Source organism: Ailuropoda melanoleuca, chromosome 12 (assembly GCF_002007445.2).
Source record: "Ailuropoda melanoleuca isolate Jingjing chromosome 12, ASM200744v2, whole genome shotgun sequence".
NCBI classification, from domain to species: domain Eukaryota; kingdom Metazoa; phylum Chordata; class Mammalia; order Carnivora; family Ursidae; genus Ailuropoda; species Ailuropoda melanoleuca.
The window spans coordinates 67,762,775-67,777,051 of record NC_048229.1 but is presented as its reverse complement, the minus strand read 5'-3'; the positions used below and the strand labels follow the sequence as shown (position 1 = coordinate 67,777,051).

At 42.0% G+C, this 14,277-nt stretch overlaps 1 protein-coding gene across 2 annotated transcripts in view; it reads right to left on the bottom strand.

Annotated features, from left to right (window-relative positions):
• Positions 1 to 238: 238 nt before the first annotated feature.
• Positions 239 to 14,277, bottom strand: part of PHLPP2 (PH domain and leucine rich repeat protein phosphatase 2) — a 65,652-nt gene continuing 51,613 nt past the window's right edge. The window contains exons 13-18 of one of the 2 annotated variants that reach the window (XM_034672858.1): positions 12,349 to 12,511; positions 11,999 to 12,129; positions 11,266 to 11,376; positions 10,270 to 10,464; positions 8,181 to 8,412; positions 239 to 5,347 (exon numbers count right to left, since the gene is read on the bottom strand). In XM_034672858.1, the coding sequence (XP_034528749.1) occupies positions 4,193 to 5,347; positions 8,181 to 8,412; positions 10,270 to 10,464; positions 11,266 to 11,376; positions 11,999 to 12,129; positions 12,349 to 12,511 (1,987 nt within the window). In that variant the 3' untranslated portion in view covers positions 239 to 4,192. The remainder of the gene's footprint in view (positions 5,348 to 8,180; positions 8,413 to 10,269; positions 10,465 to 11,265; positions 11,377 to 11,998; positions 12,130 to 12,348; positions 12,512 to 14,277) is intronic. The other variant, XM_002920951.4, reaches the window with a different exon arrangement.

The following is a 14,277-nucleotide window of genomic DNA, read 5'->3' as shown; positions in this document are numbered from 1 at the left end:
TTCTGACACCAAACCCTTGACATTAGGACAAACACCACAGCTAGATTATCCAATTGGCTCTTCTGTGTCATCTCCGGCGCTATGATTTAGGAGCTATCAATTACTTAACAATTGAGTTTCCTCTGGTCGGCTAACAGCCTGCATGCAGGTAAGGACTGTTTCCTGTCTTTGGGATTTATTTAAACATAGAAGTCAAGTCAGAATATGTTTCTTAACATGAAAATCTTTATTGCTATTTCAGCTTAAGAGGTGATCGAAAATATTTATTCTTGCCTTAACTCATAGCTTCGTAGTGTCATGGAATGTGGTTTCATTTATCTTTCTCTAAAACAAAAGAAAAAAAGAAAAAAAAGGGCAAAAAAAAAATCCTAAATGTGCTTTTGGTTAAGAAACTAATTCTATATACAAGTTAGAGAAAATTATAGTTTCATGCCAAAATAAAGTATTTATAAAATAACAGGTATTCCATTTTAAAACAAAGCCATGAAAAAGATATTCCATTTTATTTTATTTATTATTATTGTTATTGTTTTTTACAAACAATAGATTTGCTGCAACATGCTCTGGCTCATATTATTGAATTAAAAAATTTAACACATTTCAAAAATATCAAAAATACACTATAATGAGTCTTAGGACTACAATACAACAATGATTGCACAAAACCATAAGATATGAACTCACTGTCTGGATGACATCCACTGGCAACAGTGAGAGAAAACCCTATAGCATCTGGGAGAAGTGCATGAAATTTAGAATACAAGGAGCTTATGTGTGATTGAATGATCACCAAATGGAGGAAACAGCAGGATTTACTGTAGCTGCTTTTCTCAATCTAGGAAGTGCTTACCCAACCATGGGGCAAAAGTCACTAACTGGAGAGAAAGATGAACTTGCCTCCACGACTGGGGGAGTCTGAAAAGGCCCCATCCAGAGGGAAGTAAAAAGTGATGCGACACAGTTCTCGAGTGATGCTGCAGGCATCACTGAATGGCTTGGAGACTAATTATTTAATAATTGGTACATTTATCGATAACAGCCAAATGCTCCCTTGTGGAGGTCTCTTCATTAATAATTATTGAGTAGAGAGAGAAGGTGAGCCTGTGGCTTCCAAGTACCTGCTTTTACTGAAGGTCTACATGGGAAGAAGAGCAATGTTTGATATTCAGTAGATAAACCAAACCTCACTGGCTCCATCTCCCGGAAAATAGCACTCGCTACAAACAACTATAATAGCACCCAGTGATTACCAAGCTGCTTGTGTTGGCTCTTCCATAACACCAAGAAGATGAATTCATCAACTTATTGCACACATACATTCTACAGTAGTATAATAATAACGCCCTCACCTGTATGAGGAGTGCCAATTCAATGACTCTACGGTAGACTCATGATGACATAGTGGCATTCAAATTTTCAAACGTATTTCCAATCCATATGGATAAAAATAAGAATACCATGGCTGCCAAGACTCATGTATTTTTCTTTCTTCCATGGGACTCCTGAACTGCTCCCAGAAGCAGGAGTAATATTCTTTCACAAATTCTCTTAAAGTACTCTATTAAATGGGAGGTACACACAGAGACCTGAGAATCACGCAGAGGCCAGAATCTCTGGGCTAGAGATCAACAGTACTCTGCCCACCTGGGGAACACATCCTCTGGGTAAAGTCCTGGGAAGTAGATTACATTCACCTGCAGACAGATTCCTGGATTTTACCACCTGACAACCTAATCAGCTCACACGACTGTAAATGACCTCATAGGTCAAGAGTTCTTAAGCTATTTTTGGTAATGGACTATGGCCTTCTAACCCTCTATTTTAATACAGAGCAATTATAGAGGGAAATGAATGAAAGGAAGTTACAGGAAAGCGTAGTTTGGTACTAACTATATGAAAGCCTATATGAAAGGTTTTCAATGCAACCTAGTGTTTCCTGAAAATAAATCTACCATGTAAAAGAACACATGGAATTTTAGAGTTCTTCTGATGAAAAAGTAAATACATTTACTTTTGGTAAAGTCATTTCAGAACTGGGTTTCATGGTGGTTCCAATAAGTAGGGTGGGAAACAAAGACAAGAAAAGGGTTCACAGAGATAAAGGACTATTTTTAAGAAACTATACTATGAAAGTGGTATATTCCTAAAGTTACTTTCTTCTGCAGACAGCACCAGTGTTCTGTAACTCAAAGATTCTGCTTTCCGAGTAGCAAGACGTTTCACGTCACCCATCACTATTACTTTGGGCTTTTTCTTCATTTTCATTTCTCCTTCATTTTTTCCCCCATTTCCCCATATAAAAATAGGGTAGCAACAAATGATTTGTTCCCCTTTTTCTAACAGCATCTAAATTTTGTATGAACCATTATATTCCCCACTTCAAATCAAGACCTGAGTTCTGAAACTTTTTAGTAGCTGACCAGTAGTTTGATACAGAGAAGTCAAGTTTTCCTGACAATATGGGGACTCCAACTCAGATTCTTGAGGGGATGGACTTTAGACAGCCACTGGAGTGGTACAGAATCCCCCAAGAGTGAACCCCACTCACACACACACACAAACCACCCCCCCACACACACAGATGTGAGGCCTCTAAGAAGATAAGGATACATAACCATTTGTGGACAGGTCATCTGGTTTTCTACTATTGCTTTAACAAAAACTTCAAAAACCCCCTCAAAGATATAAATAGACAAATCTATATATATCTCAACCCTATCTTTAACATTTTGTTTCTCATAAAGCAAATTCACAGTTCCACACTATTTTCTTTTTTGTGAAAGTATTCTAAAAATTCAAAGCACATTCCCCATTGGGTAAAATCAAGCAATGTCAAAATTTTATAGGAATAAGTAGGAATTAGTTTCCTAAGTAAATCTTCTAATGGAAAAGGCAACAGAACAGAAATATGGAAGGAACTGCATTTTGCTAGGGTTATGTGGAATGTGCAAAAATACAGTAAGCCAGGTTTTCTGTAAGCTTAGGATTTTCTCAATTCTTTCTTCTATTAGTAATTAAGCCCAGTACTCCGAAACCATGTGAGGCGGATAAGCAGTTTTCATAAGAGTATGCTGTTCAACATTAAAGACGTGAACTCATTTCCGACACTTTAGAAAACCATCCCTCTGCTCTAGAGTAAGAGAAGGAACATGTCTAACCCATGATCTCCATCCATTCAGCCTCAGTCATGCAGAGTCACCTGCTACACTCAAGGTTACTTGGATGCGAGCAGCATCAGCCTTGGCCCTACACGAGGAGGCTGGCTGCCAACTCCATCACGTGTCGTGGGAAGAGGCCAGTCCCCAAATACTTCTCTTGTGATCTGCTGGGCAATTCCTCACAGGTATCACATTTGTCAAGGAGTTATTCTCTTTTTCTGATCGGGGCGGGGGGAAGCAGTCTTAGTCCTCTCTCCTTCACCATTCTTCATCCCCGAAGATCCTACTCCCCCGAGTTTCTCAGAGCTTTTCCAGTCTGCCCTCCAACAGTTCAGAGATTTCCCAGGGCCCTTCCTAGTACCCTCACAGAGTGCTCCAACACCTGATGATCATTCTGTCCACAGAAAAAGGGGCCGGGCTGCCTCTAAGAAGATTGGCTCGAGTGCAGATTCAAAAATAAAAAGTTCACAGTCAATGAAAAGTGCTCTCATTACATTACATACATAAATTATCTGTTTGATTGGTTCTACATTTCCAATAAACATCATTTCGAAAGGCTGTATTCTCGTAGAGAAGAAGGAAAAGCCATGTGACTGGTCACATCACATCCCATCAGTTAGGCTGAGATATAAGGTGATTTCTCTGTCACAGAGATCCATCAGCAGCAATTAGTAAAGAGAATCAATCTTCAGTTATTTCCTCCAGAGAGAGAGTCCCTTTCCTGCCCAGGTAGGCAAATTTTCAAATTATCCTAGGAGAGAAAGGGTTAATGGCAGGTGGTAGGACTGATACAGAACAGCATCTGCTTTCTTCCCAGTAACTCTGGGAATTCCACTGCAGGTTAAATGTGAAACTAACACTGATGGTGTTTACTAGCTTATCCGGAGCAAGACCCTGATAGCTCTCACCATGTCTGGCTCCAAGTTCTACCCCCACTCAGCTATGGTTTAGAAATGTAGAGGCAAAATGCCTCTGGAAGGGTCCCCACCCCCACACCACACAGCTTTCCCTCAGCTCCGGCTCCTGGGGGAGGGCTACAGTGCCGTGTCAAACTCCTCCGGGAGCTCGGTCCGATCCTCTTCCCTGGGCTCAGGCTCAGGCCTGCTTTCTTGGTGTTGCTTCATTTGCTCTTTCACTTCTTCTTCCAGGTCACGAGGTACAACAAACTGATCCTCTGGCTCCAGCTGAGTCGGGGCAGCGAAGTAGCCAGTCTTCTTCTTGGGTGCTTCTGTGGCCACTTCAATGAGGTTTAGGCTGTCTTCTAGGGGCACGATAGAGCCGTTCGAGAGTTTCTTTCCATAGAGACAGGAAGTGGAGGGGGACTTCTGTAACTCCATCCTGTCCTTGCTCACTGGCAGAAGTATGCCACTATTCACACTGTTCTGTCTTCGGATCCCAAAAAACGATCCTCTAGCACGCTCCTCAGGACATCGGGTAGGAGAATTCTCTATAAGAGTGGGCGAGTGCTCGAGACCCCTTCCCCTACAGCAGTGGATATCTACTTCTACTTCTACTTTGCTGCCATTTGTTATGACACCTTCGACAGGCTGGTCGTCATCACTGTCCAGGCCATTGTCAGACTGGTTACTTGAAAAAGTCGCACAAGAAGGCTGGCGCTGAAACACCCCAGAGGTGGGTGTTGGATGGAGGCTGCAACGCCTCTCTGGCCTCGGAAGCAAGCCAGCGTCCAGCCCGACAGTGTTGTGGTCATCAGAAGCAGTGGACCCCACCTCACTGCTCACCTCTGAAGTTGACATCTCGCTGCCAAACTCCGAGGCGATGCCACTACTGGAGGAAGGAGTGGTTGGCTTTGGGGGGTCCTTGATGATGGAGGTTGAAGCAAATCCCACAGGACCCGGGAGGGTGAGCCCATTCATGTCACACGTGCACCCTTCCTCACCAATGTTCAAATAGACCACCATCGCCCCCACATTGTCCTGACAACCATAGCTCTGGGCTACTGTGCACAGCTTCTTGGCAGCCGCTAATGGGTCTTGCACGTGGCGCACTGCGTTGACAGCTTCTGTATATGACAAGTGTTCCCACAATGCTTTGTTTCCCAGAATCAGCAACTCATCTTGAAGGGTAAGTGGAGTGGCAGATATGTGGGGCTTAGGGAGGATCCAAGGGTAGAGGTACGTACAGCCCAGCATCCGGGTACAGCAGGTTACCCCATTCACCTTGTTGTCCTAGGAGAAAAGCAGAATGCAAATTCAGAGAAGCAAGCAACAATGACATAAAAATTTTTTATCCTTCTAGATCACAATGCCTAGGGCTCTACGGTAAAAGAGAACAGACGTGTTGTATGGTCTTTCCTTGATCTCTATAATTTAAGTGGACTTACAAAAATGAATGTACAGAATTCTTAAAGGACAGGGGCGCCTGGGTGGCACAGCGGTCGGGCGTCTGCCTTCGGCTCAGGGCGTGATCCCGGCGTTATGGGATCGAGCCCCACATCAGGCTCCTCCGCTATGAGCCTGCTTCTTCCTCTCCCACTCCCCCTGCCTTGTGTTCCCTCTCTCGCTGGCTGTCTCTATCTCTGTCGAATAAATAAATAAAAAATCTTAAAAAAAAAAAAAAAGAGAATTCTTAAAGGACAAAATATCATGTGGTTATTATACCAAATAGTTCACAGGACGGAGGTTAAAACCAATTAAAATTAAGTGGCTAAAAGTTTAGCACCTCCATTTCAAAAGATATTTGCCCTCACATGAAATACAGGCCTCAGCATGTCCTTAAATAGAGAAACATCTGTTAGAAAAACAACGGGCAGAACTGTCATTAATTCTCCATCATAGTATTCTCACAGAGGCCAGAACTCAGGTGGGCCACTAAAAATGATTTCTCATTAAAGTCACACTTGGGACAGAAAAGATTCAGGGAGATATTAAATGGCTAAGAGGATCTTTGTAGCTAAAGCATTAAATGATCTATTTAGCCTAGAAAAGTAAAGTCTGAAATCCATAGCATAATTTACCCAATCTGTAAGGATTGTACCAGGAGTGAATAGCAGATCAAGTCACAACTAATATAATTCTAAACTTAGAGGAAAAGGAATAATCCTAGTTGCAGGTTGGGAATGGTCATGTGCCAAATACTTTGTACTGATTTCTTTTCACGATAAAAATTAAAGAACACCTCTAAAGCCATCAAAATATTTCAGAGTTGTGGTCACTCTCTGGGTGAAAATCTTGGCGATCTCATTTACCAGACTTTGTCACAAATGCTAAATTTTATTTTCCTCATCTGTAAAATGGAAATAAAAGCACTTCTTTCATGGGGATTATTGTGAAAATTAAATAAAATAATAGGAGTCAAGTGCTTAACAAGCAATAAATGCCTGAGGTTAAACTGACATTTTAAAAGTAATTCCTGCTTGCCTATGGCACCCCAAGAAAAAACAAAACAACATTATCTAAATTCTGGAAAAAGATTAATCATACACAAAGTTATCTTTTATCTTTCATTTGTTTTGACCGAAAGACCTCCCTGAGACTAATGCCTCGGTATTCCAGAATCTTCTCATTATCAACCCACATTGTAAGGGTCCTTTTTTTGGTTTTGTGTTCCTTGGGTGGAATCTAATCTGGGTCATCCTTACACAGAATTCTGACAGAACAGACAGCCCAGAAATGGACCCACACAAATATGGTCCACTGATCTTTGCCAAAGGAGCAATGGCAGTTCAATGGAGAAAGGACGGTCTGGCCAATGAATGCTGCTACAGCTGGACATCCATATGCAAAAAGAAAAAAGGACTCTAGACACTGAGCTTCTATCTGTCACAGAAATTAATTAAAAACAGATTAAAACAGACCTAAATTAAAACATGAAAACTTACAGAAGATAACACAGAAGAAAATCTAGGTGACCTTGGGTTTGGCAATGAGTTTGTAAACACTAAAAGCATGAACCCATGAAAGAAAAATGGTAAGTGGGACTTCGTTCAAACTAAAAACTTCTCGGGGTGCCTAGCTGGCTCAGTCGGCAGAGCACCCAACTCTTGATCTCAGGGTCGTGAGTCCAAGCTCCCCATTGGTGTGGAGCCTACTTAAGGAAAAAATTTTAAAAAATTTTAAATTCATACTAAAACTTCTGCTTTGCAAGCAACACCATTAAAAGAGCAAAAAGACAGACACAGGGGGAGAAGGTATGTGTCTGGTAAGGGCTGGTATCCAAAATAAACAAAGAACTCTTAAAACTCAACAAAGAAACAATTACAAATGGGAAACCATCTGAGCAGAATTCTGCTTTGCAGTAAACAATGTTCACATGCAATTGCTAAAGTCTCTTTGAAAGCAAAAATGTGATGTTAATTACTAAAAAAGGAGACAAGCTACAAAACAGTAGAGATACTGATGCTTTGTATTTAAAACAAAACAAAACGGGGGGGCACCTGGGTGGCACAGCAGTTAAGCGTCTGCCTTTGGCTTAGGGCGTGATCCCGGCGTTATGGGATCGAGCCCCACATCGGGCTCCTCTGCTGTGAGCCTGCTTCTTCCTCTCCCACTCCCCCTGCTTGTGTTCCCTCTCTCGCTGGCTGTCTCTATCTCTGTCAAATAAATAAATAAAATCTTTAAAAAAATAAAAAAATTAAAACAAAACAAAACAAAACAAAACAAACCACCAAAGCATACTAAGCCATACACAATATAAACAGTAAAAATATTTTAAAACTTCGCATTTCAGAACAGGGATGTCAAACTGTAGAATTTTTTCTTCTTCTGTTTCGAATAACCAACCAGAGGAGTTGGAAATTAACCAAGGGAGACATTTACATTCCTTTTACATGCTAGCTATACATATCTGAAGGATCACAAATCAGGATTTTTCATTTCTAATTTGCCTTTTCTTTTTGTTAGTCATTAGCTATTCACTAGATTTTCTTCTAGTACTATTATCTGTATTGGATATAATTTACAAGGCTTGATGGGAAGAAAATGGACCTTCACTGCCTGTATGCAGAACAGCATTCACACTAGATTTGGGAAGTACAAGTAACTTGTAGAGAGCGAGATTCACCTCTGTTATGATGGCTTTCTGGTCCTTCACCCTTTGAGCCTCCTCTGGGTCCTGCTCCAGGCTGAAGACTTTCGAGAGGGGCACTGCTTTCCCACTGCGGCACAGGACTGCTTGGCACGTGCCAACATTGGCAACAGTCAGGCTAAAACTACTTGTTGGGTCGGCAGTGTCAGGGCGGATGTAACAGAGGAGAGCGGAAGAGCCCAGCTTCTGGCCAGCCATTCCCAATTTCCTGTTTAGAAAAAAAAAAGAAAACAAAGTTTTCGAAGTGGCAGTCCTTCATGTCCATGGTTTCCTCGTTTCTCTGCGACGACTGTGAGCCAGCAGCACCGTGTTCACCTGAAGGCAGTCTCTTATACAGGACAGGACGGTGAAGAGTTCGCCTTCCACGCTTAGCTGACAGAGAAAAGAGATTTTATGAACAGGTTGACGGTAGGGGAGACAGTGAGGCGACATCTCTCTCTATGGCTTCTGCTTGTGTCTGATCATAGACAGCAGGGGCCTCATTCAGTCATTTTCAACTCCAGCACATCAGAGTCACTTGGAGGGCGCATTAAAACAGATGGCTGGGCTCCCTCCCCAGAGTTTCTGATGCAGTGGGTAAGGGGCTGGCCCAGGAATCTGCACTTCTAACAAGTTCCTAGTGATGCTGAGGGTGCTGCTTCTAGAACACTACTCTGAGAACCACTCACTTAGGCTGTAAGTTCCTTGAAAGAAGGACCACACTCTTCCTTCTCTATCTCCCATACACATGGCATCCATCCCTAGCACAGGGCATGCAATGCTAAGCACAGAGCAGATACTATGAGAAAGACCTGGTGGCAAATTCCAGATCTGCCATTTGCTCACTGCAGATCCACAGCAAGATATTTCTCTGAGAAATTTTTCTGATAAAATACCCACTTCTTTGGGGGCGCCTGGGCGGCACAGCGGTTAAGCGTCTGCCTTCGGCTCAGGGCGTGATCCCGGCGTTATGGGACCGAGCCCCACATCAGGCTCCTCCTATGAGCCTGCTTCTTCCTCTCCCACTCCCCCTGCTTGTGTTTCCTCTCTCGCTGGCTGTCTCTATCTCTGTCGAATAAATAAATAAAATCTTAAAAAAAAAAAACCCACTTCTTTGGCTCATTTGGAAAATTAAAGACATGATATGAAAAAGACAGACTGGTCTTCTGCCTGGCTCTTAGGGGTGCTTCCTGAACCGAGTTCTCTTCCCAAGCTCTTCCCAACTGCCAAGTTCCTAGCTCAATTCTATTACCGAAAAATAGACTCCTTTCCCAACATCTTTGCTTTGTGTTGTAATGAAAGATAATACCAGCTTGGGCTCCAGGCTATTCCATCTCAACCTGGATGATACAAGGTTACAACCTTTCAGTTGTGCGTGGCCTCCATGCAGCCCACCTGATGTTCGTGATGCTGTACTAGCTACTGAGAGACTTTCAGTAGTTTGGTTATATAGAGTTTTTGCCCTTAAGTGGCTGAGAAGTATTAATTGGTAAATCCCCAATAATAACTATTCTAAACACATGAATCCGATCCGTGCTTAACCTTTTGTAGGTCACTGACTCTGCGAAGAATCTTACAAAAGCTTATGCCATCTTCCTTCCCCTAAATGTACAAATGCACTTACATACACACAACCTTCTACACATGATTTCTGGGGTTCCAGATCCTCAGCGGCCTCTGGGTTCAACAGGGAAAGCAGATGGCTCCAAAGGCTCCTTAAAGGACGAATGTCCCAGGGCCCCTGGGTCGCTCAGTTGGTAAAGCGCCTGCCTTCAGCTCCGGTTGTGATCTCAGGGTCCTGGGATTGAGCCCCGCATTGTGTGGGGCTCCGCACTCAGTGGGGAGTCTGCTTTTCCATCTCCTTCTGCCCCTCCCCCTGCTCATGCTTGCTCTTTCTCTCAAATAAAAATCTTAAAATAAAGGACCAAAGTCCCCACGTTCCTCCGTGCTGATACAGAGAATAGCCATAGCAGAAGGTCTCACCTTGATCCTGTACCTATAAATTTAGACCCTGACCTTCTGGCTTAGTGAGATTTACTTTCCAAAAGAAGAACTGAGTTGGGGATTATTCAACCCACCTGCTTACCTGTGAGATACCAAGAAGGTGTTAGCCATGAAAACCGTGTCATTTGTTGACTGCTGTACTTCTTCCAGAAGCACATCGGCCATGGTACACTGGAGCAGGCGCGGGAGCTCCTCGTTTCGGTCCCCATCAAACATGCCATACACAGCGCCCACCCCCTCTGCAAAGTTATCCACAGCTAGGGCAGAGACACACAGCCTGTAACACAAACAGGAGAAAAACAAACATCCAAGCAAGTTATGGTGAAAGGATTATCCTCCAGGGAGCCTTCTTTGAAAAGTATTAATTGAGGGTAGAAAAAACAGTAGTAAATTCTAATCCACACATGAAAAATTATTACGTAATTAAGTAGCGCCTGAAAGAGCTGATGTTTTAAGAAACAGGGGAATTCAGCCACACTCATGGGCAGTACATACTCGCTTTGCAGTGCTGCCAAAGGCTGGAAAGAGTCAATGTTTTCCCTTTGTAGTGATAAGGATTGTACGGTTGACATCCTTCAGCCAAAGAGCCCCAGGAGCACAACTACAGTGGAAGAAGTTGGGCATATTACCCCTTGTGGCAAGGGACAAGGTGCACCATGGCACTCTGGGGTGAACGGGTAAGAGCATGCTGGAAAGAACCTACTACAGGATTTGGGCTTTGGGTGGGTCATTTGGGGGAAGGTCTAATGATGTGGACCAAGATTAGGTGCTGTCAGAAAGTGGGGTCATTCTATGGCTGGGTATCTCAGTAAATCTTATCTACAGAGAAAGAAAAGTAGCATGAGGAGAAAGTAGCCATCACCATTTTAGCCCTAAGAGCGGGTGTTTGGTATTTTGTGGACTGTGCATTCATCTTGCTTTTATCTCACGGGGCCGTGGTACCAGAGGGAACTTCTCTGATGCTGAGACTCCATAATGTGTTTATGTCCCACAGGAGAACAACACGGCCTGACTTTCAGCATCAGATCAGATGTCAGGGGCTGCCTTTTTCATTTCTCTCCATGGCCAAGATACTCACTTATTTCTCTGCCCTGCCATCTCTGCCAGTCCATGGCTCCAGAAGGTTGATGTAACTGTAGCATCGGTGGTTGGCAAAGGTTTCTGATCAATTTTCAAGGTGGAGATATGGCTGTGGGAAGTGCAGAAGGGAAGGTGAGACCACACAGACTTCTGTGTTTCACAAAAACTATCCCAAAAGAACATGTGTTTTTATAAAATCACCTGATGACAGACCAAGATTTATTTTCAGAGAGAATGAAAGAAAGTAGTGTGCAGACCCACTGGCCAAGAAGGAGAAGGAAAAGGGTAGTAGGAAGAAATAGGGGCTAAATATTATGGCAATTAGTACTGATCATTTCAATGAAAAACAGAGTCCATCCAAAGATTTCAAAGTCTTTGCCAACTGTCTACTTAATATTCTGATACAGTGAAGGCTCGGTACAATGAGTGAGGCTGCATCATCTCTTAGATGATGTAATGCAATGTGATCTGTACCACCTAAAATGTCTATGTAAAAATACTCAGTGTGTGGCTGAGCAGTGCCCACGATGCTGAGTTCTGATATAAATGGGCTGTCTAGTGGATAGAATATCTATCCATAACTGAATTAAGTAAAAGGCCGAAGGGGCTCTATGGCCTAATTCATTCTATTCCTTTAATTAATCAAGATCCCTACTACAGACCTTAGGAGATCCACACATGGCTGATGGAACTAAGAGCACATGTGGATTCAATGTCAAAATTTTTCCTACCTAAACGTGTCCAGCGTCTTGTGTTCCAGAACCAGATTCGTATTTCCCGTCAGGTCAAGGTCTTGTAAAGAGGCAGGCAGAGCCTCTGGAATCAGGATTTCTGTCAAGTCATTGCAACTTAGGTCTACAAACTGAGAGGAAAATGGGGAAATCAAAAGAAAATACATCACAGACAGTGAGTTCTTAACTCCCTAACACTCAGTCCCCTACTGTATTCTCAAAGGAAACAATTTCTTCCCAGGAATCGATTAAATCTGTTGTGATCCCAAACTGCCACTTTCTTCTTCTCTACGAGAAGAGAATGACCTGCCATTTCCCCAGCAGGACACCATCCCATCACAGAAAAGTACCTGGATCTGAGGCAACTGCAGTATTTCTGGGAAAATGCTGATGTTGTTGGAGTGAGCCACAAGGGTATGAAGCCTTTTGCAGTTGGCTATGGTCGTGGGAATGGTTTTAAGCTTGTTGCCACTTAGGTTCAGTTCCTCCAGTTGCTCCAATTTATTTAATTTGCTGAAAAAGAAACCACCATATAGCACACTGTACTCCCAATGGGCAGCCGTCAAGCCCGGGTGACAGCATCCACACAGAGTACAGCAGCGGCCGGGTCCGCTGCCAGAGGGCTGGTGAGAACAAAACAGCCAGATGCCAGCAAAGGGAACGGCTCCCCAAGGTGACTGCTCCCTCTGAGTCTCAGCCTAATCTGCCTCTCATTGAGTTTCAAGGGCAGAAGCTTCCCTTGCTTCTCTTACAGCTGCTGGACCTTGTGGGTATGCACATCTTCTTGTTATCTGACTTATGGGAAGAGGCAGAATCAGTGCTGGCCTACGGTTAGATTACTACAGTACTTGCTTGGCCACTAACTAGCTGCAAAATACAGCATAATTTAATGTCAGTGGGCATCAACGTCCTCAGCTGTAAAATAAACAAGTTATACTAAATCATCACTAAGATTCCTTTCAGTGTTAAATTTCTATAGCTACCTATTCAATATAATCCATCTTCAGTAAACATTCAGGGAGTGCTTGCTACGCAGGCAGACAAGTGCCAAGGACTATGATACAAGCGAGTCACACTGTTCTGTGGGACTAAGCAAAGCTTTCTACACAGCAAGCAAAATATCTTCAGACAGCCTGACATCTTTATCTAGATTACTACAAACTGCCCTGATTTATTTATAATTTATTAATTTAAAAATTATAAAAATAATAAACTCCTATAACATGGAGAAAAAGTTTGGAAAATAAAGAAATAAAACAATACCACCGATCTGAAATTACTATTATTTTGTCTGCTAAATGAGATGCATATTCAGAATTTCCATAGGCATATTTGTTTTACATAAAATTCATATCCTGCCCTTTCCATGTATCATAATTTCTATTGCTAGAAAATCATTAATACTTTTAAATAACTAAGCTCAGTAAATTAAAATTGTTTTCTTTCCTACTACAAAAGTAATGCATACTCATTGGAAAAAAAATGAAAAATAGAGATAAACAGAAAAAAATTTTTTTAATCCTACTACCAAAGATAACTCTCATAACAGTCTGATAGAGGGTATTCTTGTCCTTTTTAATGCAATAAACTATATTTTTCAAATTAAAAAATGTTATATATATTGTTTAATAACTTACTTTTTTTTTAACTTAACAATACATTTTAAAAGTGTCCTCGTGTCCAAATCTCATGCTTTTCTCCTATACTACTCCCTCCTTAGATCTAATTTGTAAACACAAATGCAGGATACCTATCTTAGCCAGTCTCTTCCTGAGCACCCAAAACTACGCTATATTTTGAAAGTAGTACAAAAGAAACAGAAGAATTGGACTGTGCCTGTATAATTAAACATTGTTCAGGAGATGACTTGACAGTGTGTTTATGATTCAGTATAGAACAAACATTTTAATATACTGTTCCTAAATTCCATTTAGTTTTATTATCTGTATTTCAGAGTACTCTAATTTTGTGTGATCTCCTATTACTTTTTATCTTTACTTCTAACGTATTTTCATAATCTTTGATGTATTTTCAGTTTTGTGTCTGCTTTTAATGCTTCCAATAAGAATTTCATCAGATTAGGAGGAATTCATCAGCTTCAGAGCATTCCATCTGCTATCTCCCAAAAGCTTCATAAACCAGTAGGACTTGTCAATGGTCTGTTGTTTCCACTTTACAGAAACGTATCTGAGGCCAGTGGAATTAGTCTGATAGGATTTCAAGAGATCCATCAGATGCTGAAATTAAGATTCTGCCTTCACTTTATTTTTTTTTAAAGA